At 37.5% G+C, this 25,234-nt stretch overlaps 2 protein-coding genes across 3 annotated transcripts in view; one reads left to right on the top strand and one right to left on the bottom strand.

Moving 5' to 3' along the window:
• Positions 1–14,431, top strand: part of vangl1 (VANGL planar cell polarity protein 1) — a 39,952-nt gene extending 25,521 nt beyond the window's left edge. For both annotated transcript variants that reach the window (XM_005813098.2, XM_023329828.1), the window contains 6 exons: positions 4,093–4,536; positions 4,844–5,019; positions 10,185–10,318; positions 12,079–12,226; positions 13,164–13,398; positions 14,022–14,431. In XM_005813098.2, the coding sequence (XP_005813155.1) occupies positions 4,093–4,536; positions 4,844–5,019; positions 10,185–10,318; positions 12,079–12,226; positions 13,164–13,398; positions 14,022–14,282 (1,398 nt within the window). In that variant the 3' untranslated portion in view covers positions 14,283–14,431. The remainder of the gene's footprint in view (positions 1–4,092; positions 4,537–4,843; positions 5,020–10,184; positions 10,319–12,078; positions 12,227–13,163; positions 13,399–14,021) is intronic.
• Positions 14,432–18,700: 4,269 nt separating this feature from the next.
• On the bottom strand, positions 18,701–24,360 carry LOC102233799 (calsequestrin-2-like). The gene is made up of 11 exons (XM_005813101.2): positions 24,018–24,360; positions 23,540–23,624; positions 23,361–23,461; positions 22,851–22,959; positions 21,818–21,891; positions 20,730–20,860; positions 20,620–20,665; positions 20,473–20,527; positions 19,398–19,498; positions 19,233–19,307; positions 18,701–19,162 (listed from the first exon to the last, which is right to left on the bottom strand). Exons 1-11 carry the CDS (start codon positions 24,261–24,263, stop codon positions 18,953–18,955), a joined length of 1,233 nt encoding a protein of 410 aa, XP_005813158.1. The 5' UTR covers positions 24,264–24,360; the 3' UTR covers positions 18,701–18,952.
• Positions 24,361–25,234: the final 874 nt, after the last annotated feature.

Genomic DNA, 25,234 nt, shown 5'->3' on the forward strand with positions numbered 1-25,234 from the left:
CCGAATCACAATCATCAATGCTCTTAAAGGGCCGGTAAAACCTGTTCACAAACTGTTAAAATATCAATTAATTCTTAAAGTTAAATAATATTATTGAACATCTTTCCAGTACCTCCAGTGTTTTCTGTTGATTTTGTGTGATTTTTTTACAATAAATGTCAAGAAACTGGAGGGACTGATTGTTATAATTTAGCAGGAAACAGATAAAACTGCATTAATTTGATTTATGACATAATATGTAAGCACAATTAGTGTTTAGTCTAGAATCTAGAGGGCCACTTAAAAGCTACAGCGGGCTGGATTTGGCCCACGGCCCTCAAGTTTGACACATGTGATGTAAATGCTATTTGGAAATTTTCTGGATGAGTTTTTGCACATCTAGAAACTGAAATTTCCCTCAATTTTACTCAGATTCATTCCTCTGCATCTGGAAACATGCTTTTTTAAAAAGTCAGTTCAATCTTGACTTTGACTAGGCCACTCTAAGCTATGGATCTCATGCAGGTTCCTCTGACCTGCTGTCCTGTCTCTCTATTAACTTATGTTAATAGAATAGAGGCAGTTTAAAGTGCATTAAGTTCTGTAATGCAGAACAACTGAACAGTAAAAAAAATCACACAATTCTTAAAATAAATAGTGACAAAGCTGTTTTTTTTAACCAAAAAACAACATTTTACCTAAATGTTGTTTAAAAAGTTGCTTTTCTTACAACATTTCTGAACAACTCAAGTTTTAAACATTCGCATGGTTTTTGATTTGAGCTTTTTAATGTAGCGTAAAGTTGGTTTAAATGAGTGTTTAACGCTCAGCATCAAATTCCCCATGTTGAAGCATTTAGTTAACAGTTTTTAGGGATTTTTATCAAAGAACCTTTTACATCTAATCTGCCACCTTCTGTTATGCTATTGCTCTGACGTTGGAACATAGTCTCTTGTTTTTGTTATGGATGTTTGCCTCTCTGCTGAATTAGAGCCATTTTTTATGCCTTTAGTTTGTATAATTTGTCAATCCTGCGATCTAAAGATATTCTGGCATGTGGTCGCTTACTCTGAAAACTTTTTCACTGAATTTAAGAAAGAAAGTTGAGACAAAGGTGACATTCTATCATCTTATAGAATGCAAAGTTTATTCTATTGATAAATCTTTTGTTTGACATCATCTGATTATCATTATGTAACATATTTTTCAATGTTTAAATGTTTAAAAGTCTTAAAGAGGCTTTTTAAGGTGTCAGATTGTGTCATTAACTCTTTAAAAACCAGAATCTAAAACTGAAAACTGTTTGACTTTTCATGGCTGAAGCAACATCTTCACCTCTGTTTGAACTGTACTTATTTATCTAGGTCTTAATCTTCGTATGATTAATGCTGAGTAAATCGGTGAGGCACATTCTCTCTCTTTCTGTTTTTAAATCTTTTTATCCTTCCTTTCCTGTTGAATATTTTATTTAATTTCAGCTCCTTCCATAATACGAGCTGCTGGGTCAAATTCCTCACTGCAGCTGTAGAACAAGAGCAGATCTGACAGCTTCTGGGTAGCGGTGTGTGTTTTCATGATGCACAGTGTGTGTGTGCGTGTGCGTGCGTGTGTGTGTGTGTCTGTGTGTGTGTGTGTGTGCGTGTGTGTGTGTGCAGAAGATTTCTCATGTCTGTACTTCCCTGAATCAATTGTTTTTTTGTCTTTAATTGGCCGTCTTGTTATTGAACATCCACACCAAACTAACAAGCGCGCAAACAAACGAATAAAATGAGCGTTGAGACAGAGCCGAGCAAAGCTTTTTTGGGGCGCTGGGCAGATTTTCATTTGGGCCCCCTATGCCAACATGTCACCACCACAGTTGGGTTATGACTCATTACATTTACTCAGTTACATTTACTTGAGCAACTTCCATGACTATTTCTGGATTTTCTCAGATTTTTATTGAAAGACATTGATTTGCAAAAATGTTCTTTTGTTTTATGTTATTTTTGTTACTTGTATAAATTATTGTCATTTTAATCCTGAAAATACCAACATTTCCACTTAACTTTATGTCTTGGTCTGTTTTTTTTCTTGCATATTCTGAAATAATTATTTGGTTTAAATTGCAGCATTTAGTTAAGTTTAATGACATTTAGACAACTTGTCTAAACCATGAAGAAGAAAACGACAGGAAGTAGTTGGAGGATGACGTTTTTTAATCACTTATCATGTGAACAAACTTATTCATGCCGCGTTTATTCTTTGATAGAAACACAGCAATCATGAAATAGTGTTCTCTTGACATTAGTAGAATATTAACCAAAATGTTTTTCCTGTTTTTAGGAGACGAATGGCCAACATGCTGCATGAATCTGGCTGATTGCTCTCTCATATTGTTCTCTTCTGCAAACTCTCTCCTCCATATTTGGCTCAAGCAGAAATAATTTATTTGCTGCTTAATGAGATCTCCCTTTGCCTTGCAGCTGCAATTCCTCCCCTTATTTGTTGAATCCTATGAATAAATTGCATGTTTGGCTTAGAGTTTAATGGGGCTGAGGTTTGATTTAAAACGGCCAATGTCAGGAATGTGGTCCCACGTGAACTCTGACCCTGTGAACCCCGGACCTGCATTCCAGAGCCTAGTTCAGACCTCATGAGGTCGGTTGGTGGACATTTCTCTCTCTAGAGAAATGCAGACGGTGACACGGAGATTTACAACCGCAGGTGAAAGCCCAGATGAATCTGAGGTGAAGAGCCGACATGTCAGCAGCTCTGACTGATATTCTGCTGCACCTATAAATGGAATAAAATCCTCAAAATATTCACAAATCTCAGAAAACAAATATATATATATATAAATATATAAATATATATATATATATATATATATATATATATATATATATATTTATTTATTTTTTTTTTTAATTTGTACAATCCATTGTGGGTTTTGTTTCTCTCTTTCTGCAGGTGTAGAAGCAGACCTTTCCTGTTTCCCTCTTTAACTTTTAACTTTTTGCTCCAGTCCTTTCATAGAGCATCAAAGCAAACGCTGCAATGCTCCACGTGTGAAAGTAAATCTCAGGACAACAGACCATACAGATGCAAATTGGCTTAAACTCTAAGTTTGTCTTCTTTTTTGTTATTTAAAACAGAGACTGAGTAACAAAATCAGGTTTAGAGACTCAACTTGACATCATTTTACTATAGTACATATTGTACCACGTCACTTTTGTTTTTTCATTTAACGTTCCATTTTCAGCCGCTTGCAGGCCTCCATTACCCCGTTTTGCGGTTGCTGTGTAAAGGTTCCTTATCTCTGTTGTTTTAAGCGTCGTTATCTGCGGATGCAGTCAGACTCAGACGTCAGCGCACGGCCCACTTGGCAGCTCACTTTGGTTTTCTTTTTCCACGTGAACCACATTTCTCCTTTCTTTCTTGTAGGCTTGGATATATCTTAACGCATGTCGGCTAAAATGGATAAAGACACGTCTTAATGTGTAGAAAATGCATTTAAATTCAAAATAGCTTCTTAAAGAGTGAATCAATTCCAATAGTTAATTGTTTTCTGTAGCTAAAATTGACTTAAAATATCTAAAAACAATAAAATGTTGTATCTTTTACTTACAATCATTATGTCTGACGATGAATTGTTCCAGAAATTACTGCAATAAATTATATAATATTGTTATTTTGAGACCATTTTCAAGTAATATAACGGTAATGGCATAAAAATTGATTCTCAAAGATGAATAAATTTTAAATTCTAATGAACGTTTAACTCTCCAAAATAACCAAAGCGGTGATTCACATCATAAAACACAAAAATCAACTATTTAAACATTAGATTTTGCTAAATGCTGTCATTGCACATCAAAATGTCGGTTAGTATTTTATCTGTTATGGTTAAAAAGCAAATCTAAACAGGTCTAGATTTAAAGGGACTCAGTGTTTTGGCCGTTTTACAGTTTTCTGGAAGTTTATGTAAATAAACGAAACAACAAATAAGTCTCTGTAGACGAAATTATTGGGACTAAAGCACCAAACTGAAGACTTTTGTATCCAGTCATTGTTAGAAAGAAAAAAGCAATAAATTGTGCAATTAATTGATTAATTAATTTATTGATTCAGGATGACAACTGGGGGGAGACCACCACCGCCATCACCGGCACCTCGGAGCACAGCCTCTCCCAGGAGGACATCGTCCGCATCACCAAAGACCTGGAGGACAGCGTGGGGCTGGACTGCCGCCGCTACGTCGCCCGCTACGTCGCCCGCTCCATCGCCGTGATCCTGGGCCTGCTGGTGTTCTTCACGCCGCTCGCCTTCCTCGTGTTGCCTCACATCCTCTGGCCGGAGAAGCTGCAGAGCTGCGAGACGGCCTGCGAGGGGCTCTTAATCTCCGTGGCCTTCAAGCTGCTCATCCTCCTGCTGGCGGTCTGGGCGCTCTTCTTCCGGCCGGCGCGGGCAGGCCTCCCGCGCGCTTTTGTCTTCAGAATCCTGCTGGCGGTGCTGGTGCTCCTCTTTGTCATCTCCTACTGGCTCTTCTACAGTGTCCGGATACTCGACTCACAAGTACGTGAAAAGACTTACAGCTTTCTCTGCTAAAACTAAAAAGTAGATCTGGAAATGGATGGTATTCTTCAGAGACATTTTAAGAGGTTTGATACGCTGCAGACATATTTATTTTTAATGCCAAGCAAAACACAGATTTCTGCTCCCTGCAGTGATGTTTATTTTGTGAGTCATAATTTTAAATCCCATTTGGTGAAGGTTTAAAAGGCTGCAGATGCTCTACATCTAGTCTTACACCGCTTCTTCTTGTACTGCATATTCAGACATTGATTATCTGGTTAAAAGTGAGCCATGTTTGTTCCCGTAGGACATGAACTACCAGGGCATTGTGCAGTACGCGGTCTCCCTGGTGGACGCTCTGCTCTTCATCCACTACCTGGCCGTCGTCCTGCTGGAGCTCCGGCAGCTCCAGCCATGTTTCTCCGTCTGCGTCACGCGCGCCACAGACGGCGAGACGCGGCACTACAACCTCGGACAGCTCAGGTGAGGAGAACACCTGCGAAGAGTTCCTCTGCTTTTCTTCCATACCATGTGAAAACATAATTCACACTCTTCTGAAATTATGAAATAACTATAATTAGGCTCAATTTTGCTAATCGGACTGATTGTTTTTCACACCTGTACAATCAAGAAATCACTTAAACAAAACCTGGCTAACAAAACATTGTTTTCTGATGAGATGAGAAAGGATGAACATTTATTAATTTAAAAAGGTTACAGTGTTGGGCACTGTAGCTAAAAAACTAGTTGTACTAACCATAAACATTAGTTATGCTAAAGTGCTAATTTGCATTAGTTACTCTAATGCATTCTTGCATTCTCACTCATTAGCATTAGTATGCTAATGCTAGTTAGCATTAGCAAGCTGAAGCTAACTAGCAATAGCATGCTAGTACTAATTGGTCATATTGGTCATGCTAAATTCAACCATGTAGATAAGAGTACCAACAAAATGGCTCTCAAAATATTTATTTTTTAATTTCTGCATGTATTTATGTAATTTACATCCTTTGTTGTTTTTTTATGTATTAATTTGTTCATTTATTGTATACTTGCCACTTGCTTAACAGTGTTTTTTTTAAAAGAGAGAATATGAGGAGAGGAAACAGAACTGTCAAAATAAAAGCATGACTATAAAGGTCTAACTGCTTGGAGAGTTCTTAGCAATCAATAACAAAACTTCAACACAAATAAAAGTTTACAAAACCCAAAACTAAATTTAGAGTTTAGAGTTTATCTGGAACCTTTTATTTAGTTATTTCGGAGAAGCTACGTTTGTGCAAAGCTAGCCAAAATGCAAAGTGAAAAAATAGCTATGCTATTAGAAAATTAGCTGCTTTGGGACTCCTGTGGACAATCAGTGTTAAAAGTTGAACAATTTTTAAATAAGATTATGCCCATATCTGAGAATAAAACATGTTATTTTAAAGAAATTTTGCATTGTTCACTTATTGACATTCTGCGTGTGCTCAGATAAAAAATCAACACTCTATTTGTCTGGTTCACATCTGTACAGATTGGTTTGGATAGCTTTCTATGTGAGAATGTATTTTCTCAATTAGTGAGTGAGAGGCCTGGAAACCTCAGGACTTCCTGAAACAACAAAATAGAGGAAGAGAAGTGTGCTAATATCGACGAGGAGGCAAAAACAGAAAACATGTGAAGGAGACGAAGGCAGAATAAAACCCAGAAACTGGGACACCTCAAGTCAAAGATGGTTGAATATTCCACAATGAGAGGAAGGATTTCATCGGGTTGAGCCTCAGAGACAAAATGAAAAATGAATTTTGCAGTTCAGGATGAGACGGGAAGACTTCAGAGAGGAAGAAAGAGGAGAAAACACTGGAGGAAGTTAAAGGAGGGTGTAAGAGACAATAGAAAACAAGAGTTTAATAGTTAATGCAGGAGTCATGTTGAAGAATCCAGCAGAGTCCCGTTTGTTGAGCTGGAGGAAAGCAAAACCTTGTTTATGTCAGCTCTACATGAAAACAGCATTTTTAGCTGAACGCAGCAGCTCTGGTTTCCAGTTTCTCACGCCCCTATTGCTGATGGCTTACAATAAAACCTGATGGATTTATAGATGAAGCTTCTTTTTATGACGGCAACGAGAAATCTGACCCGAATTCTTCGCTTCATAACTTAAAGCGAACATGCAGGTGCATTTCTCATGTTGCTTATTCATTTTGTCACATTATGAGCATTGCAAAAACATTCATGCCTGTTGGAGATTCTAGTGCAAATATCTTAAATAAACAACTTAGAAGTAGTTATTGTTTAAAGTCAATAAATCCTTAATATTGATGAAAAAGAATCTTTTCAATTGGCAGATTGTTTCACTGACAATATAGGAATAGTGTCTTGTTATTAGTGAAATAATCTGCAACTGAAACTAGAACTTTTTCATCAATATTAAGGATTTATTGACTATTATTAAAACAAGCAATTATATGTTGCTGAAAAGTTACTTGTAAGTTAGTAAAAAAACACCTATCCATTGAAAGCCTCCTGGTTTTTCCACCAAATATTGATTTCTAAACTCTTCCTGAGTTAAAACATTAGTATTGTTGTTTCTAAATGAATCTGAACTTCTTTGGGGTCTGAGAACGCTGCATCTATGTTGTTATTTTTCTGCAAATAAATACAAAAACATTTTTGCTTGTAATTTTGGAGACATGTTGTCAGTAGTTCATAGAATAAAAGAACAATGTTCATTTTACTCAAACATAAACCTATAAAAAGTAAAATTGGAGAAACTGATCATTTTAAGTGGTCTCTTCATTTTTTCCAGAGCTGTATCTAAAATAATTGAACTAAAAACTAAACCAAAGCTACTTAGACTTTTTTCTCTCTGTCTGAAATTTAATCAGATTAACATTTTTGTTTTAAAACATTTGTTTTAGTGATTTGCCTCCATTTTTTTGGCTCCTCTTTGTTAAACTGACACTGAACGCGACAGAAGGAGTGAGATTGTAATGTTTGTGATGCAGTAAATGAGCCGTTGCTGAAAGCAGAAAGTGGAAGCAGAAGGAGGACAGAACGCGGATAAAGAGCCTCCATCAGTGGATCAGGGGTCACGCTGTTATCCTCATATAGGATAATAGGAAGCGCATGCTGCAGGCTGGTGATATTAAGTTAGCAGACAAAACGCTGAACAAAAACCTCTGCATAGAGTGTGTGTTTAATATCTGGACCAGAATAAAGGCGGTGCAGCGTTAAGCAGTCAACTTGGATGGAAATTCCTCATCCAGAGCCGATTTCTACTGCTTCAAAAATGCACCGTCATCTTTTGTTTTGTGTTGAAAGTTTCCACACCAGCCCACGAAGCAAAAGAGCAGGATTCTCTCATTTCCGTTTGGAAAGGGTGGACCAGGGTTTCCTGTACTTAAAGGGGGTAGAAAAGATTGAAAGTACTTCACCTGATGGGAAAGAGCAACAGAATGTGGAGCATTTGTGGAGAAACTCTTAATGGTAACTTTACTGTGTGAAACATGCCTCAGTTTGGTGCTCAAACCTTTTTATATACCTGTTTTCTGTTTAGCGCTTTTGCTAACTTTGAAAATATTTAGCGCACTTGCATTAATTTTTCCGTATCAATTGTGAAATGCTAATTTATTTATATTTACATATGAGTTGAAGTTTTTGTTACCAAATCTTAGGAATTCTTTGTTCATTTTCATGCTCTTATTTTGAAGTGTGTTTTTACACCGCAGTTCTGTTTCCTCGTTATTTCAAACTTAAAGGAACCAAATAAAATAAACATAACGTAGAAAACATAACGTTAACATAAATACAATATCTAATATAATCTTAATTAAAGTTAGCGCTTTAGCATTAGCATAATTTACTGTATGTTTATTATTTGTGCTTTAGGTTTAGTGCAGCTAACCTTTAGGTAACTGTTTTAAATACTACAATAACAAAAACTAGAACATTTAAAGCAACAACATTTGTATTAAACTCGGCTATTCAGAATTGTCGAAGTTCAGCTACTAATTATAAACTGCTGCTGTTACCAGTTGGAGGTGATTAATTGCGCTTCCTGGAACACGAGGCAGCTTATTACATTATAAGAGCAGATGATTTATGGAATATAACATGTGAAAACAGCCTGCTTGTGTACAGTCGGTCTAATCGTCCTGGGCTGTGAAAGACAAGACCTGGCACGCAGCGACGCCCATCCAAGCTGCAGCTGCCGACTTCTTTCTCCTCTCATGACATCAAGTTTCACGTTTGAAAACATGGAGGGTCATCCTGTCATCTGGGCAGAAAGTAGATTCACAGCTAATTCCAGTCAAATCTTAGAAGAAGAGCTTGTTATTTGGAAAAGTTGATGACTTTTTGAACTACAGCTCACCTGTCGCCAACCTGTGTTTTGTCAGGAAGTGCTGCGACTGCGACCTTCACTAAATAAATCTAGAGAAAATACATGAATTGGTTTCCTGTTGATCCTTCTCTTTGAAATGTGACAAACATGGTGGCGCTCTGCTGTTCACAAAGTCATTAATTTTAATGCTCCAGCAGCATCAATCCACTCTGAACACGTCCAGGTTTTATTATGTTACAACCATAAACTAAATATTTGATACAGGTCTTTTGATTTTAGTCTTTATTCTTAGATATGTAGATAAATATCAGTCAAGCTTATTTGTAAAGCATGTTTCAGCAACAAGGCGGTTCAAATGCTTTACATGATAAAAACACAAAAATCAACAATTCAGACATTACATTTAGCTAAATGCAGCCATTACACATCAAAATTTTTAAATAAATAAAAGTATATTTAGAATTAGTTTTTCTTTTAAGTCCATATTTGTGGAGAGCATAACTGATTGTTTACTTTTCAGTAAAAATATCAAAAATTACAAATTATTTTCCAACCACTTACACTGAAAAAAGTTTTTTTCTGTTAAGTTTTTTTTGCAAATATCTTTGTACACTTGAAATAAGACAAAACTAACTTACAAGTTACTTTTCAGCAAGATATATTAGCTTGTTTTAAGTAAATAATTCCTTAAAATTTGGAAAGAAGTTCTAGTTCTATTGTTTCGTTTATAATAAAACATTTTTGCCTTTTCATAAGTGAAATAATCTGCCAATAAAACTAGTAACTTTTGATCAATATTAAGAATTTATTTACTTAAAACAAGTTAGTATATCTTACTGAAAAGTTACTTCTAAGATAGTTTAGTCTATTTCAAACGCAACAGACAAAAATATTTTGTGTTTTTTCAATGTAGGAATTACACCGTATTTTGTGTTCTATTGAAGTTTGTATTTTTTCACTGATTAAATGTGAAAAGGTTGAAGGAGTGTGAATACTTTCTAATTTGTTTTTCTTTTCGTGATTCCTCCATTAGAAGCAAACATCTCTTTTCATGCTCACTGCTTTCTCTTCTTTGTGTGAGTGGCGCTTGTTATCCTCAAGAAATGCTTTTTTTTGAGTCATAAATATTTGAAAGTGAGCCAAAATCTCCTCCATCTGTTATTTCGTCTTCCTCTGGAGCATTTTCAAACCTACAGCAGGTTTTTAGTACCTTACACAGAAAGAAAAATGTCTTGTGGCTTGTTTTTCTGTTTCCTTCTCCATCAGTCCAGAGCAGCTTTGGGCTACAACGCCTCTCTGATTTGCTTCCCCTTGTTTCCTCCAGTATTCAGCGGGCCGCCCTGGCCATCATAGAGCGCTACTACTGCGACTTCCCCATCCACAACCCGGCTCTGCTTTCTGCCTCCAAGTCCCGGGCGGCCAAGCACCTGGCCGGCCTCAAGGTCTACAACGTGGACGGTGAGTTCCCTGCATGTCTGCTGTGTATTTGGGCTTTTTCTAATACTCCAGCACATATGTGTCAAACTCAAGGCCAGTGGGCCAAATCTGGCCCGCTATGAGGTTTTATGTGGCCCAGAGGGACACGTAAACAGAACCTTGAAAAAATTAGCCATTGTATGCTTAAAATGCCGTTTTCAACGGAAGACAATTAGGGCCTCAGAAATTTTCTTCTTATTATTTTTTCACAGAATTTTGACTTTTTTCTCAGAATGTACCAGAATTATTCTGAATTTAACTTTCTAAGATTAAAAGTCAGAATTCTGGGGGGGAATCTGATAGAAAAAAGTCAAAATTTTGAGAAAAAAGACAAAATTCTGGGAAAAAATCTGAGAATAAAAAGTCAACAGTCTCCCTCTAGACTCTAAAGACACATAAATAGAACCGTCAAGATAACAGCTCAAATATTATTTTATCAATCAATTCAAAGCTGTTTTTATCTGTTTACTGCCAAATTACATCAATCTGCTCCTCCAGTTTCTTGAATTATTGTGGAAATTCACACAAAATTAGCAAAACTGTTTCACCTTTTTGCACTAATGCACAATTTTGAGTTTATTGCAGATGTTTTGCAAAAATGATGAAAAAGTTAGGCTCTAAGTGATAATTAATTCCCACCTGCAGGTGGCAGTATTTCTACTAAACACTTCCTGCACCTTACTTTAGGTCAAATGATAAAAAGTCACATTTACCATTATATTAAAAAAATCACAAAAACAAGCGTGAAATCCTGGAGTGACTGAGAATATGTTCAGTATTATTTAATTTTAAGAATTAATTAATATTTTAACAGTTTTATCAATACATTCGGCCCTTTAAGAACATTCATCATCTTGATTTGACGCTTCGGCTTTAAAGCAGTTCTGTGCTTTATTTTTAAACACATTTATGCTGTTTTCCTCCCTCAGTAACAACTCCCACGCTGAACAGTGTTGCCAGCACCTTCTGTGATAAACTCACAGTTTTTGATGAAAAAAAATATTAATGATTGCCTTATCAGCCCAGCAGCTTGTATTAACTCATTACAGGACATTTGGATGCTGGAAGGCAGAAATCGATTTCTTAATGCAACATAATTGTGAAATTGTGGACAGTTGCATGAAGCCCGGATGATTTATAGTTAATGTGCTGCAACGTGTAAAAACTGCAAGCAGACTGAGTTGATGTCCTTCATAATAACTTTATTTCTCCTCGTTTGCCCCGACGCTAACCCCTTTAAGACGTCTTTGAGGCTAGACTGAAAGCCTACCTGTGGGACAGTAAGTATGTGAAGATGTTTCTGCTGCTGATTGAGTCACTGGCTAAAACACACAGCACTCTTCTGTCTGCATGCCACAGGTTGAGGGAAAAGTTTCACGCTGGTGTCAGCTGGCAGGAATGTAACACAACCCATCGATTAAATTATCGCCGTTCCTCAGGCGTACTCAAGATTCATTCAGGCGCTCAAGTTAGCCGTTTGTCTTCCACCTTAAGTCACTAGCTGGATCGCCGACAGTTGTCGTTCCTCCCTCGAGTGTCGCTATTCTTCATTTTTATTCTGCAGCAGCTGCTCAGAGGCTTCCTCTGCTTCTCTTTCTGCTGCATTTTGAGAGAGAGACCATAATCTCTGCTTGATTAAATGTTGTTTCTAAGCACCCACGTGACTTCAAGTGATTTTTACAATGTCTGACGAGCTTTTTTTTTGACTTCTCTTCAAGTCTGTTGATTTCTGCTGATTTCAGGTCCGGGGAACAACGCCTCAGCGGGAATGGCCCAGTCCCAGTCCAGAGCCATGATCGCAGCTGCAGCCCGGCGCCGCGACACCAGCCACAACGAGCTCTACTATGAGGAGGCCGAGCACGAGAGGCGCGTCCGCAAACGCAGGGCGCGGTGAGTGTGGAAGCCACGGAAATTAAATTTATGCGTAAAAAACGAAAAAGGAAAACATACTCTGTCTGAAATTTGAATTCAGGTATTTTTATATAGCTTAGGGTTCTAAATACCTGATTTGAATCAGAGGAGGAAAGTTTGGTGGGGGGAAAACAAACTCTTCCTCCACCAAAGGAGACGGGGAGAGTTAGTGAGTAGTAAATCTTAACCTGTTATAGAATGCAGGTTCAACAAATAATAAAAAAACAAAATGATAATAATGGACTTAATTTTTTAAAGTGTGGTAAAGTTCAATATAAACAGCCAGACATAACAGCTTCAGCGTTCTAAACATTGGTTTTCACAATCTCAGGAAAATCATCTGTAGGGGAAAAATATTTCCGCTTAGTTTAAAGGAACAGTATTTTTTTTTTTTTTCAAGACACATAGTACAGCATGGACAAGTAACTGTAATCTTCAGTTGTTATAAAAATGCTTTATATATCAAAAATGACCAAAAGAAATTGGACTTTGTAATTTAACACCTTGTAATTGGGTCTCTGTCTCTTTAAAAACGCCTGCTCTTTCTTTATGACAACATGGCTCCTCTATTAACCCTTTAGCAACATTTTTACCAGCGTTGCTCTGAGAAGCAGCTCCTATAATGAGATGCGCAGTTCCACCAGGTGTTTGCTAATTGCTGCTGGCTAGTCTGAAGGAGCTGAGTGGGGGAGGAGCTTCACCTCGAAGGCGAATCCTTTAATTTCCAACCAGGCGTGGAAATGAAAGGATTCCTCAAACATGAATGAAAGAATCAAAGCAACACTCCAGTGAATAATATAACATGATGTAAAGCTACAAAAGTCGATTTTACATAAAACTGCCCCTTTCAAATGAAGTCAGAGTTGGAAAGGTGTGCCATGAATGTTCCTCATTTGTTTGCTGTGCTTCCTCCCAGACTGGTGGTGGCAGTGGAGGAGGCCTTCACCCACATCAAGCGCATGCAGGAGGAGGAGCCGAAGAAGGCCCCGGGGGACGTGATGGACCCCCGAGAGGCGGCTCAAGCCATCTTCCCCTCCATGGCGCGCGCCTTGCAGAAATACCTGAGGACCACCAAGCAGCAGCACTGCCACAGCATGGAGAGCATCCAGCAGCACCTGGCCTTCTGCATCACCAACAACCTGACGCCCAAGGTCAGCGCCTGAAGTTCTGAGGGTCCAATCAGGGATAGATATCACTGGATTCATATGTTACGGGATGTATCGCGCGCCACACTAGCAGGAAAATTACACAAAGAATCTAAAGAAAGGATGCAATGTCTTGTTTTAAGTTTTCAGGTTTGATGTTTATTTTACAATTATTAATAAGTGATCGCTGTTAGATTAGTTACTGCTGCTATTAGCTAATCTAACACAGCGGCGGTAGGTTAGCTAATTCTGTCACAGTTGGTATGTTCAAGTTGCCTTTTTTAAATTTTCTAACTGAACCGAAACACACAGAATTCCACAGCACATATACATGTTAAGTTGTCAAAGTCAAGCTAGCATAACTGAGCTACATCCTTCTCCCTTGATATTTTTTTTCTTAATTAAAACTTTTTCTTGACATTGTTAACTAGTTATCAGTGTTGACAATTAGTAGTAAATCACTGGGTCCATTTTTCTTTTATATATCAAGTGTACATTTAAGATTTAGCGCGTTATATGGACTACTTGCCAGCTAGCAGCTAGTCATCGTCAGATAACAGCTGATACGCGCTGCATCGGGTCAGTATTAATGTTTTCATTACTCCTGCTTTGTGCCGTTTTCCATCCAGGCTTTTCTGGAGAGCTACCTGTCGCCGGGGCCCACCCTGCAGTACGGTAAGGACCACTGGCTGGGCCGCCGCTGGACGCTGATCAGCGAGGCGTCGGTCACCAGCGGCCTGAAGGACGGAAGCATCTTCTTGCTCAAGTGTGTGGACTTCAGCCTGGTGGTGACGTCCAAGAAGATCCCTTACGTCCAGATGTCGGAGGAATACATCGACCCCAAATCTCACAAGTTTGTCCTGCGACTACAGTCTGAAACCTCGGTGTAGGACACCAGCTATTTTTCTGTTTTGTTTTTTTATTCCTCACCATGTCACATTGCTTTCAAATGTTGCTAATTAGGGTTTGAAGTTTTTTATATGTACTTTTCTTTGTTTTTAATATATATGAATATATATATAAATGAATTTATATATCACATGTCTGAAATTATTGCTATTTTAATGTTTGACTTGGTGAAAAGAAGAATTGTTGCAGGATTTCGCTCACGGGTTTGATCGAGATTAGGTTGTGCACAATACTGTATGTATGATTATACAGTCCCTTTCAAAAGTATTAAAGGGGCAGTATGATGTATTTCCAGGTACATGGAACCATTTTATAGCACAATCTGGTAACTATGTCACCTTCAGTTGTAAAAATGCTTTACATTTCAAATATGATGTAAGAGAAATTGGATTTTGCAAACTTGGGATTTTATTTGCCAGAACCAACATAAATAGGGCATAGAAGGAAAATCATACAGATATTTAATTCTGAAAAATATACACTTAAGTAGGAGAATGAGTAATGATGTAATAATGGAGTAATAATGTAATGAGTGTCTGCCGCATCTGCCTGACATGACGAGACAGAGCTGCTGGTTCTGAAATATAGAAATAACTACTGATTTCTGCAGAGCGGCTCTGTGTCACGTAGCAGCACATTCTGTCAGTTCTACGTCTGCTTTGCCCCTTCCAAGCAAAAGTTTCCAGACTTTAAATGACAGATCTTCATGTTTTTTTACACATTAAAAGCGCTTTTATAAAGAACTGGTTTCTATTGTGAATGAAAATGGCGGCAAAATGTAGCAGTCTTCTTGCTCCTGTAACATTTTGTCCAGTTAAAACTACAAACCGGAACATTTTATTGGTATTTGATGTAATTAACAACAGAGGAAAATCTGAAAAGTGTGGCATGCACTTATTTTCCACATCTTGACCGTTATCCCTCTACAAACTAAAAATTTTGCACATTCTGATTTGGTTATTAGCTCCTTTTTCAATGGAGAACTTCAGTTTGACTTATTCTGGACTTTGACTGGGCCATTCCAACACAACAAAATTATGACTTTAATCTCAGAATTACAAGTTTTGTTCTCAAAATTATGACTTTAATCTCAATTATAATTGTTTCTCAAAGTTTTGACTCACTTCAGAATTATATTTTTTTCCTCAAAATTCTGAGTTTATTCTCAGAGCTTTGAGTTTAATCTTAGTATTATGACCTGTTGTTTGTGACTTTAATTTCAGGAGATTAAAGTCAGAATTCTGATTATAATAAAATTCTAATGATGGAAAACAAAGTTTTTTTTTTAAAAACCTATACGCCACACTTTTCAGATTTTAAAAAAAAAAATTTTTTTACTAAGGTGCGAATATATTTCCACAGTAGTGTAAAAAGTTTTCACCCAGCCTCTGAGCTCGGCAGTGATTTCCATGTCAGCGCTTCTCATCGCTTCGTTGTATCAGACCAGGAATCGGCGGAGGCGGATCAGCAGGGTGGAACCGCCGTCCCAACTGGGTTTTTCTTCTACCGCCTGACGTCTCATAAACATCCAATCTTTGGAGGTCAGTCCCTTTAAGTAGGACTTGTTTTTTGCATGATAACAATAAAAATACTCCTATATAAGCTAAAAATCCCAGCAGCACTTTGCAGAGTGCTGCTGCACTCTGCAAAGTGACACAAATCACAGAGGTCAGGAATCATTGTGGCCTCTACTGCCCCCTGGTGGTTCCACCAGGATTGGCACAGGTGTATAAAGCTGAAGAAAAACAAAATCTGTATGGTTTACCTTCTGATCGTAACTTGACGGTGCCTCATGTTTTTACACTGTATTTATGTAAACACGCACATCTGTGTGTGTGTGTGTGTGTGTGTGTGTGTGCACTTATTTTTATCACCATGGAGGGTCCCAAGCACACTAGGGCGTCTAGAAAGGGCGGGCCCCACAACTCACTAAGCTACCTTTGGGCCCCCAGAAGGATATTAATAAGGCTGTGTGTGTTTGTGTGTGTCCTGCCTTTTCGTCCCCATCTGTCCCACTGTTGCCTGGTAACGGCCCTCTCTGTCCACAGTCGGGCTTCTGACTATGAATTTTCAGGCCCTTTTCAGTTGCACAACATTAATATTTGTAAAAACAAAACAACTTTATGAACATTTGTAAAACTGCTGTGATGCTGCTTGTTATTTAGGATTGCAGCTTCGCTTCAGCCAGTTTTATTTTATGCAGGTGCGTTTTATTTTTGTAATTCAAAATTTCCACTGTATGTTGGGCTGTTTTTGACTGGAAAACGATGTGTGGCAGAGTGGTTCTCGAATGTCCTGAAGCAACAAACGCACCATCTGGACAGCTGCAGGTGCAGCCTGGTGTATTCTGATTGGCGCCACTTTTAGGAGAAAATGACCCGAAGACGCCGTACAGAAGCTTTTTAACGATAAAAACGTTAACAAATATGGTCTGTAGCCTTTATATACTGAATGATGTGTTATAGTAGAAGGAGAATAAAGTCAGATGACATTAAAAGCTAAATATTGCGCGACTAAAGTCATAATATTAGGAGAACTACAATAACAAAAATTAAAACAACTTATCAAAATTTTAAGATTTTCTTCAAGTAAAATTAGGTCTATAATCTGCTAATATTTTGACTATTCTCATAATTATTCCATCGTACAAATCACAGAAAAGATGATTGAAACTTTTTAACAATATTTTCTGCATCGCTTTAATGGCATTTAGTTTTTGCTCTGTTAAAGTTGACTGAGCTCGTTGTTTTCCAGAGGACGGAGTATTTTCACGAAGGTCGTTCACTTCTGCTGTAAACCTCAACATCTTCCCTTAGAGAGTTTGCTAAAAGGAGAAATTGGAGGATTCCTGAGTAGTATGCAGGAGTCGGAGCATTTCCTAACGAAGCGACCCGTTCTTCCACTCATTTGAAGTCGACAGATAACGGTGGTCAGACGTTCAGGGAGGGAGGGAAAGGCTACAGCAGCAGAAGACCACACCAGGTGCCACTCCTGTCAGCTGAGAACAGGAAACTGAGCACCTGTGACTATTTTTAAAGTGAAATTAACTAAATAAAAGCAATTTTTGTCTATTTTTATACAGGCTTTAAAGGTTGCATTGGTTGTTTTAATGTCCATCATAGCAGAGTTCTGGAGAGCGTGACGTCACGTGCAATCCGTCACTCTAAAACAGGCCATTGTTTAGCTAATCATCGTCTCCATACGGGTTTACTTCCTGTCTGGCTCGCCAACTCTCTCCGCCTGTCGTTGTTCGTTAAGCGTCCCGCTCTGCTGGGTGACACGTCTGGACCAAACATCCTCTTCTGTCTTTTTTTTTTTTGTGGTTTTCTCGTCGTCATGGAGCTCAGAGGTAACTGGCTCGCCGCCGGCCCGTCAGAGCCGCGCGGCTAAACGAATGTCGGCTCTGATTGGAGAATTTGCATCTAAATGGAAAGCTGCCTTCCCCTCGTTTCCGTCTCTGTGATGACCTGGTTATGTGGCGATTGAATCGAAACAGGAAAACCCGCCGGTTTTTGGTTTGGAGCAAAAAGCGACTCCTTAACAAATCTCACACACCTCGTTTCTTTTAATTCCCACAAACGTCAGATTTAGATTTTATGACCTCAGTTTCCTCTAGAGAGACTGTGACATGTTTACTTGCCTTGTCTGAACTAACATCCTCTTTATCACGCATAGCGATTCTTGAGTAGCTTTGCATCTTTTATTCATGTGGAGATTTTTTTATTTTTATCTGTGGCTCTCATTATGAAGTTTTCCGGGCACCAGGGGCCTCAAAGTCCAGGTGTCCACTACCATTACAGAGCTGAATTATTTACCAATGTTTGAATAATTCAGCATGAAAATGTTCACTGAAAGAGGAAGAGATTCATTTTGCTTCAATTAGGACTAATTTGTGTGTGTTTGAAAAACAACAAACACACACTTACCTTCAGAAATTATTTTATGTGCTTGACAATCTGAAAAGTGTGGCATGCATTTACGTAAATTCAGCCCTTGTTAGCTAACATTGCATAAAACAAATTGTTTCCTAATTATTTCAGCATAATCTTGTCACAGGTTCTTAATTGATCTGAAACTATTTTAACATAGAAATAAATCAGAAGTTCCTGATCTGAGTTTCAATGCTAGTAGATACAGTAACTCAGGAGAGAGTTAACTAAACGTTCATTTGTGGTTTTAAAGCTAACTGAACGGTCAGCACATCAAGAAAATAGGAGATTTTCTCTTTTATTTTGGTCGTTTCCAAGGAAACATTAAGAGTTTGATGTGATTGGAGTCGATTTATTAATGATTACTTTTGAAACAGATTGGATGTTTCGGTTTTTACTTAGGGGAATCAGACTAAATGGGGCTCAGTTTTAAGTGTTTCTGCTAGGTGGTATAAATTCATGAAATGTCATTCATTGAAGAACGATATTTATTGGTTAGAGAAAAATATACACAGGCTCGCTACGTCATTTCTTTTATTCTTCTAAAACTTGTTTTCATTTGTTGCACAAAGACATTTTTGTCCTTTAAGTTGCAAAGAGGAATTAATCAGAAGAAGAAGAAGAAGAACTACAGCTTCAGGCATCTACCATCTACATATTTAATAAAGCCACTACCTTAAATGTTTCTTTAACGAATGAACCCAAACTTTAACTCTTGCAGGCTAATAGTCTCTATCATCTCCGTCGTTCTCGTCTTCCGGATTTCCGTCGCCGTCTTCTGAGACGTAGACCTCGTCTTCCCGCTCATCGGCAAATTCGTCGTCGTCTTCGGTGTTCACCCTGCCGGACAGGACGTCCTCGATCCAGTCCTCCAGCTCCTCCGCCGTGGGCAGGTCCTCGTCGTTGGACATGTCCAGCCAAACGCTGTCCGCCTGCAACAAAGGCCACGCCGTCTTACTAAACATCAACATTTTCAGTCGTTCTAATCTGAGAGCTGCTTACGTCTGTGACGTTTACTACGCCGATCTGGGGCCTGAACAGATCCAACTTGAAGGTTTTTTCCCAGTAAGTGGTCAGCTGTTGGGACAACACATGTCAGGTTTATGTTTTATTTCACGTACTTTAGGGTTTTTGTGGAGGAGAGGAAATGCGATGGTGAGGCAGAACCAGAGGAAAGTCGTCGGGATCGATCCAGACGATACTCAGCTCCGGATTGTTGGTGTTGTCTCTCGCCACATCTTTCAGGATCTCCAGGAACTCGTAGCCATCTGAAGAAATGAAGCTTGTTTTATAAGAAAAAAGATACATAACTCAAGATTTTAAACTTTTACAAAAATATTTAAGGGAAAAAACACAAACTTTGCCTCGCTGTGGAGGAATTTTGTTTCACTCTTCATTGCAGAAATGTTTTAATTTGGCCATATTAGATGATTTTTAAACATAACTGGCATGTTTAAGATTGTTGTATAGCAAATAAGTTTGGACTTTGATGAGCTATGTAGTTCCGAAGCCTTAAAAATTCCTTTGTAACGCTTTCTAAACTGATAGTCAGATAGTTTTCATTATAAACGTGCGAAAAACTTTCTTGCCATTCTACAAACGTTAAAAAACATAATTTCACAATTGTAGTGTTTCTATTACATACAAAACGTAATTAAAATCACATATGAATAAATTTGTTCACATGATAAGTCATTAAAAACATGATTCGCCATGATTATACAACCACTTCCTGTTATGTTCTTCATCGTTTCTGGCTGTAGTAACATCCAGTTGTTGATCACATGGCGCAAAATAATTCCTTTGCAGTTTTCTAAATTACATTAATTTTGAGGCAGATGACAAACTATCTTTTCATCAAAAAAGCCATTTTTAAATTGATGTGTTTTCATTAAGCAAATTTATTATCGTAATTTAAATTGACAAAATTATATGATCAAAGGAAACGCAGCTACTAGAGATTGGAGCAAAATTAGTTGCCTATTGAGCTCTTTCAGCCTACTTCGTGTTGTCATACAGGTCTTGTGGATATTGTTTATTGGTTTTAGAGTTCTGGCAGTAATTAGGTCTATTTGAGGCTAATTAGTTATGTGCTTAATACATTTTTTTTCACCTGATGAAAGGATCAATCAACATTTGAAAGCCAAATTTAGCGATTTTATAAAGTGTGATGAAAAAAACTTTTTCCCACAACCCTGTGCAGTTTGAAACAGTACAAATCTTTGAATAGATGAATACGGACCTGGATCTTCCTCCTCGGCGAAGGCAACAATATGTATCCCGTCCATATCGTCCTCCTAGAGAACAGAAGTAAAAACGTTTTACATCAACTGAGGCTGCTATAATAGACAAAAAAGTTCATTTAAATACCAAATATTTCATTGCTCACCCAAATCTCAAACATATTCTCTGCCCGCAGCTTCCTCAGTGTAGCCCTGTAGCGATAACACTGTAAGTCACGCTTTACTTCGTCTGAACTCTGACCTCTACAGAACTTACCTCCTGTGTTGGTTGACAAACTCAACGATGTCCAGCTCAGACAGAGGTCTCCCAGGCAAGATGGCCGGCTCCTCCATGAACGGTTCGTAGAAATTCACTTCATTCATCTTTAGGGAGAGATGTTTGGCAACCTAGAGCAACGCAATGCTGTCAATGTAATACGATTAGAAGTTCTTCTAATGCGTTAAATATGTTAATTGCGAATATTTTTCAGTCTACTGTACTAAAACCCCATAAATATTTTTTTGGAGACAATTGAACGTACATTTACATCCTAATTCTTCAATAAACAATTAAAGCAGCTGGCATAAAAGGGAGTCTTAAAAAAGCTAGCAAAAACAGGTAACAAAAATGAGTAAGTTGCCACTGCTGAAGCTACTTTAAATCCACTGGAATAAGATTATTATAAGGTTTTAACTTCAACTTTAAAAGACAAATTGACTTTTGAGTAGTTCCTACATGTTTGATTAGCCTTAAAGGTGCTAATAATTTAATTCTTTTTGAGAAGTTGAACATCCAGCAGGTTTTTTTTGTTTTGTTTTTTCCAGGCCTTCACTCACATCACTAGCTCTAACTTTAGCCGTTAGGTTAAGGCTAAGTTTAGGTACTGCATCTGCAGTAAGATATTATTGAATTATTTTGTTCTAGTCGTTGTCAAAGCAAGCTAGGTTTCTGTAAAAGAAATAATGTACTATTGCTAACAGTTGCTTGTTTGGTTCCTGAACAAGAAATGAGCAATCCCACTAAATCAACATAGATCTGGAACACAGAAATGTTGGCTGTAGCATGAGAGGAACACAGCAGTAATGTAAAGAAGAATAAGAAATATTAAACATTTTAACTCCGAGGTAATTAGTGATTACTGGTAATTAAAAATAAATTTTATTGGTAAATTGCGGCTCTTTTTTCCAGGGTTATCATACTAGAAAAACAATATTTACTCTGTTCTGCTACATTTTCTGCTTACTCCTGCTATTTTGTCTCAGTTTAAATTTGTAAATCTGAAACATTTCAGTGCAACAAAAAAAAGATCAAATAATTAATTTTAAAAATCCACAGACGGAAAGAATGGCACTATTATTACTTACAGATTTATCGAATGTTGCAAAGAACTTGATGTAAGGTTGAAATCTCTCTGAAGCTTCCTGGAAAGCTTTGTAGTCTGGCAAAACAAGTAACAGAGAAAAATTAATTAACTAAGAATAAATAATAGAAGCATAACTAAAAGAAGCCTCGATGTGGGAAGAAAGTAGCAAACCGCTTCATCTTTGCTCAGTTTTCTAAATTTCGGGGTTTAATAAAAATCTGTGCCAGGATCATTTGTCTCTCTCTTCTTTTTTTGACTATAATTGCAGTTTGACCTACTACATGAAAAGCTGGGCGCTATTATAAGCGTCTCCTGGGACGAAGTGAGAGTGTCTGGAATCAGGTTTCTCTTTAACAGGCTTCATGGTGATGTAGCATCATTAGCCTCTGGATCCATTAGCATCTCAGCGGCTCACTGGGGCACCAATGAGACGCCGGCTACTTTTTTTAACTCACTCAACCTGCAGGATGTTAGTTTTATTCAAAATATTTAAAAATATATATATATTGATTAAATTTGTCACCATATAAAGTTCCCAAAAATTGTACTTGGATAAGACTAGAACTACTTCAACATGCTTTTATTCAAGTAAAAGTAAAAAGTAATAGTAGAAATTACTCGTGTAAAACGTCTGCTCAAGTACTGAGTAACTAATCAAACTATCAATCATTTAATATTTAAAAATTACATCATCAGATGAACAAAAATATAAAGTAAAGTGGAAATTTTTGGTACTTTAAGGACCAAAAATGACAATAGTTCACATAAGTCACAAAAAATAACAAAATTAGGAAAATAAATTTGTCCAAATCAATAAAAAACTGATTAAACTTTAACAACTTTAAACTCATTTAGCGCAATGTTGATTGGGAGCATTAAGCCCCGCCTCCTAGCTCTGATTGGTTGTTTTTGATCGGGTGGTGCAGCTCAAGGAGACATAACAAGGCGACAGTTTGAACAAGTAAAAGGTACGAGCTGCAGCTTTAAATACGTCATTTAAAACGTGAATTGTCTCAGAGTTTAGACGGACTGACAGGAGTCCTCTCCTCTGAAGTAGCCGATGAGGCGGATGTCCTCCTCCATCCTCTCGAAGGCCCGCAGCTCCATGGCGTTGTTGATGATCTCCACCGGATCCTCCAGAACCTGGAAGCAAAGTGTGACAGTTTTCAGTCCAAATATGGTCTGAATACTAAACACGGTGGTGGCAGCATCATGATGCGAGATTCTTTTCTGGAAACTCAACCAAATGGAAAATGTGCATTAATTATTGAAAATCCAACAGTTATTTACGTATTTATGTTTATAATATCCCAATAAAACACATTAAAATGTCATTATGGATTTTTGTGATTTGGACAGCAACGTTTTCTCTAACGTCCTTTAAGTAAGGAATGAATTGTTTAAAACTTATGTAGTTCGGTTTCACAACCCTTTCAACGTAAGTTGAGTGTAAATTACTTAGATCTGTTATTTTATATTAGGAAGCAAAACAGTTGTGTTTTCATGGACTAATCGTGAGATAAATGCCGTATTTTCCCACTTACATCCAATAGAAATTCCACTAAGGTGTCTGCTGAAAGTTCCCCGTCGAACTCAATGACGCGGTCGTCCTTAAACACATAAACACTTCCGACTTCCTGCAGACCTGATGGGGACCAAGGGGATTATTTAGCCACATAATCAATGATAATCATTATCATCAGTGTTAGATGCTAAGCCGTACCCAGTTTGTTTGCTACTTTGGCGTCTTTCTGGGAGTCCACCATCCCAAAACCAATGTCTTTATTCTCCAGGACTTGAGCTGTGAGCTGGAGAGTCGGAGCAAAAAGAAATCAGCAAATAAAATGTGAATTTTTAAATGGTTTTAAGAACGATTGTAATTAATAAAATGACGCAGAAACAACAACTGAATGTTCAATCCACCGGAGATCACATAATACGTTTAAGTTAAAAAAAAAAAACAATTAGTGAATTAATCAAGTTGACAATATTAAAAGAATTTTTTCAGGTTATACTAAAGCAGACAAACACAAGGATAAAGTCAAATTTTGGTTTCAGCTGTTTTATTTTTAAGTAATATAATACTAATAATGCAAAAATCAATAAACTTTAAATTCAGATCAGTATTTAACACTGGAAGACATTTTAAAAATCCAAAATAAATAAATAAAACCGTAAATAAAATGAATTCTCTGCCTCACCTCCAGCACCAGCTCCGTCATCTGGAAGCGTTTCTGCAGGCCCTTGTTGTTGGGCACCGGCTCGTGGAAGAACAGGCACAGCAGGTCGTACCTCTTCAGGGCCTTCTTGTAGTTGCGCTCGTTAATGTCCAGAACCCGGTCCTTCCCGTCAAAGTTCGGGAACTCCAGACCTTCCTCGGCTCTGCTGTGCAGAACCAGTCGGAGGCTGAGGCCGGACCAAAGAACGGCCAGCAGGATGTGCTTCATCGCTGAATGACGTTTAGTTGAATAAAAACGTTTAATATTTTCGCTTCTCTGTAGCTCCAGCTCTTCTTCTCTTTTTGTCCTCTGTCTCCTCCTCTTCCTCACCTCATTCCAGTCCAGATCTCAGGAGGATTTCCTTTTCCCCATCCTCACTAGAAAGCTGATTGGACTGAACTCATTTACAGAAGATTCACCTGACATACATATTGTATTAATAATTTGTCAGCCATTAGAGCAGTGATGTTCTTATACATTTAACATAAGGAAAACATTTATAAATCCCTTTTCATCATTTTTAACACTAAGGATGCCTGATTGTGACGTCCACAAAACTATTTTATGGAAGAATGGTAAAAATAAAGAAGAGAAAATAGTTTTTTTTAATTTTTAGAATATATGGTAATACTGCTTTCCGTTTTCATTTGTTTCATATTTTACTGGTAACTGTAGACTGATGATGTTAATTGCTGTACTCTTCCTATTGTCAATTTAGATCTTTCTTTTTTTAGCACACCTTATTCTCTTTTACTTTTTTACATTTTTTTGTTTTTCTCTTAATTCGGGAAACCAACATTCAGGACTTGAATAAATCTGAAGTGAACAGGTGAAAAAGCTGTCATTTAAATCTACAGAGGCTTAAAAGGGACTAAATTAATATAAATTGTCTATAAAAAAATAAATTCTAACATTTGTTTATTTAATAATTGAGTGATTGAATAATAATAGATTTTATTTATATCTTTAGATCTTAAAGAGCAAAAACAAAACAAGGAATTGCAGTGGATTAAAAATAAATGAATTAAAGAGATTAAAACCCAAATGAAAATAAAATTTTGCTTAAAAGAAATGTCTAAATGGTGTATTTGTTTTATTTTGTCACTTCTGACCCTCCATATAATTCATGCATCGGCATAGTGAATAATGTGGGTATGTCCCTTTAAAGCTTCCTTCTTCCAGTGCGCGTTACCATAGTG

Source organism: Xiphophorus maculatus, chromosome 24, assembly GCF_002775205.1.
Source record: "Xiphophorus maculatus strain JP 163 A chromosome 24, X_maculatus-5.0-male, whole genome shotgun sequence".
NCBI classification, from domain to species: Eukaryota; Metazoa; Chordata; class Actinopteri; order Cyprinodontiformes; family Poeciliidae; genus Xiphophorus; species Xiphophorus maculatus.

Coding starts and splice junctions, on each gene's coding strand:
- LOC102233799 (XM_005813101.2), bottom strand. CDS start 24,263: ATGAAGCACATCCTGCTGGCCGTTCTTTGGTCCGGCCTCAGCCTCCGA. Junction 21,892..22,850: donor CTTCAGAGGAGAGGACTCCT/GTCAGTCCGTCT, acceptor TTGTTTTGCCAG/ACTACAAAGCTTTCCAGGAA. Junction 20,666..20,729: donor TTTGTCAACCAACACAGGAG/GTAAGTTCTGTA, acceptor TTATCGCTACAG/GGCTACACTGAGGAAGCTGC.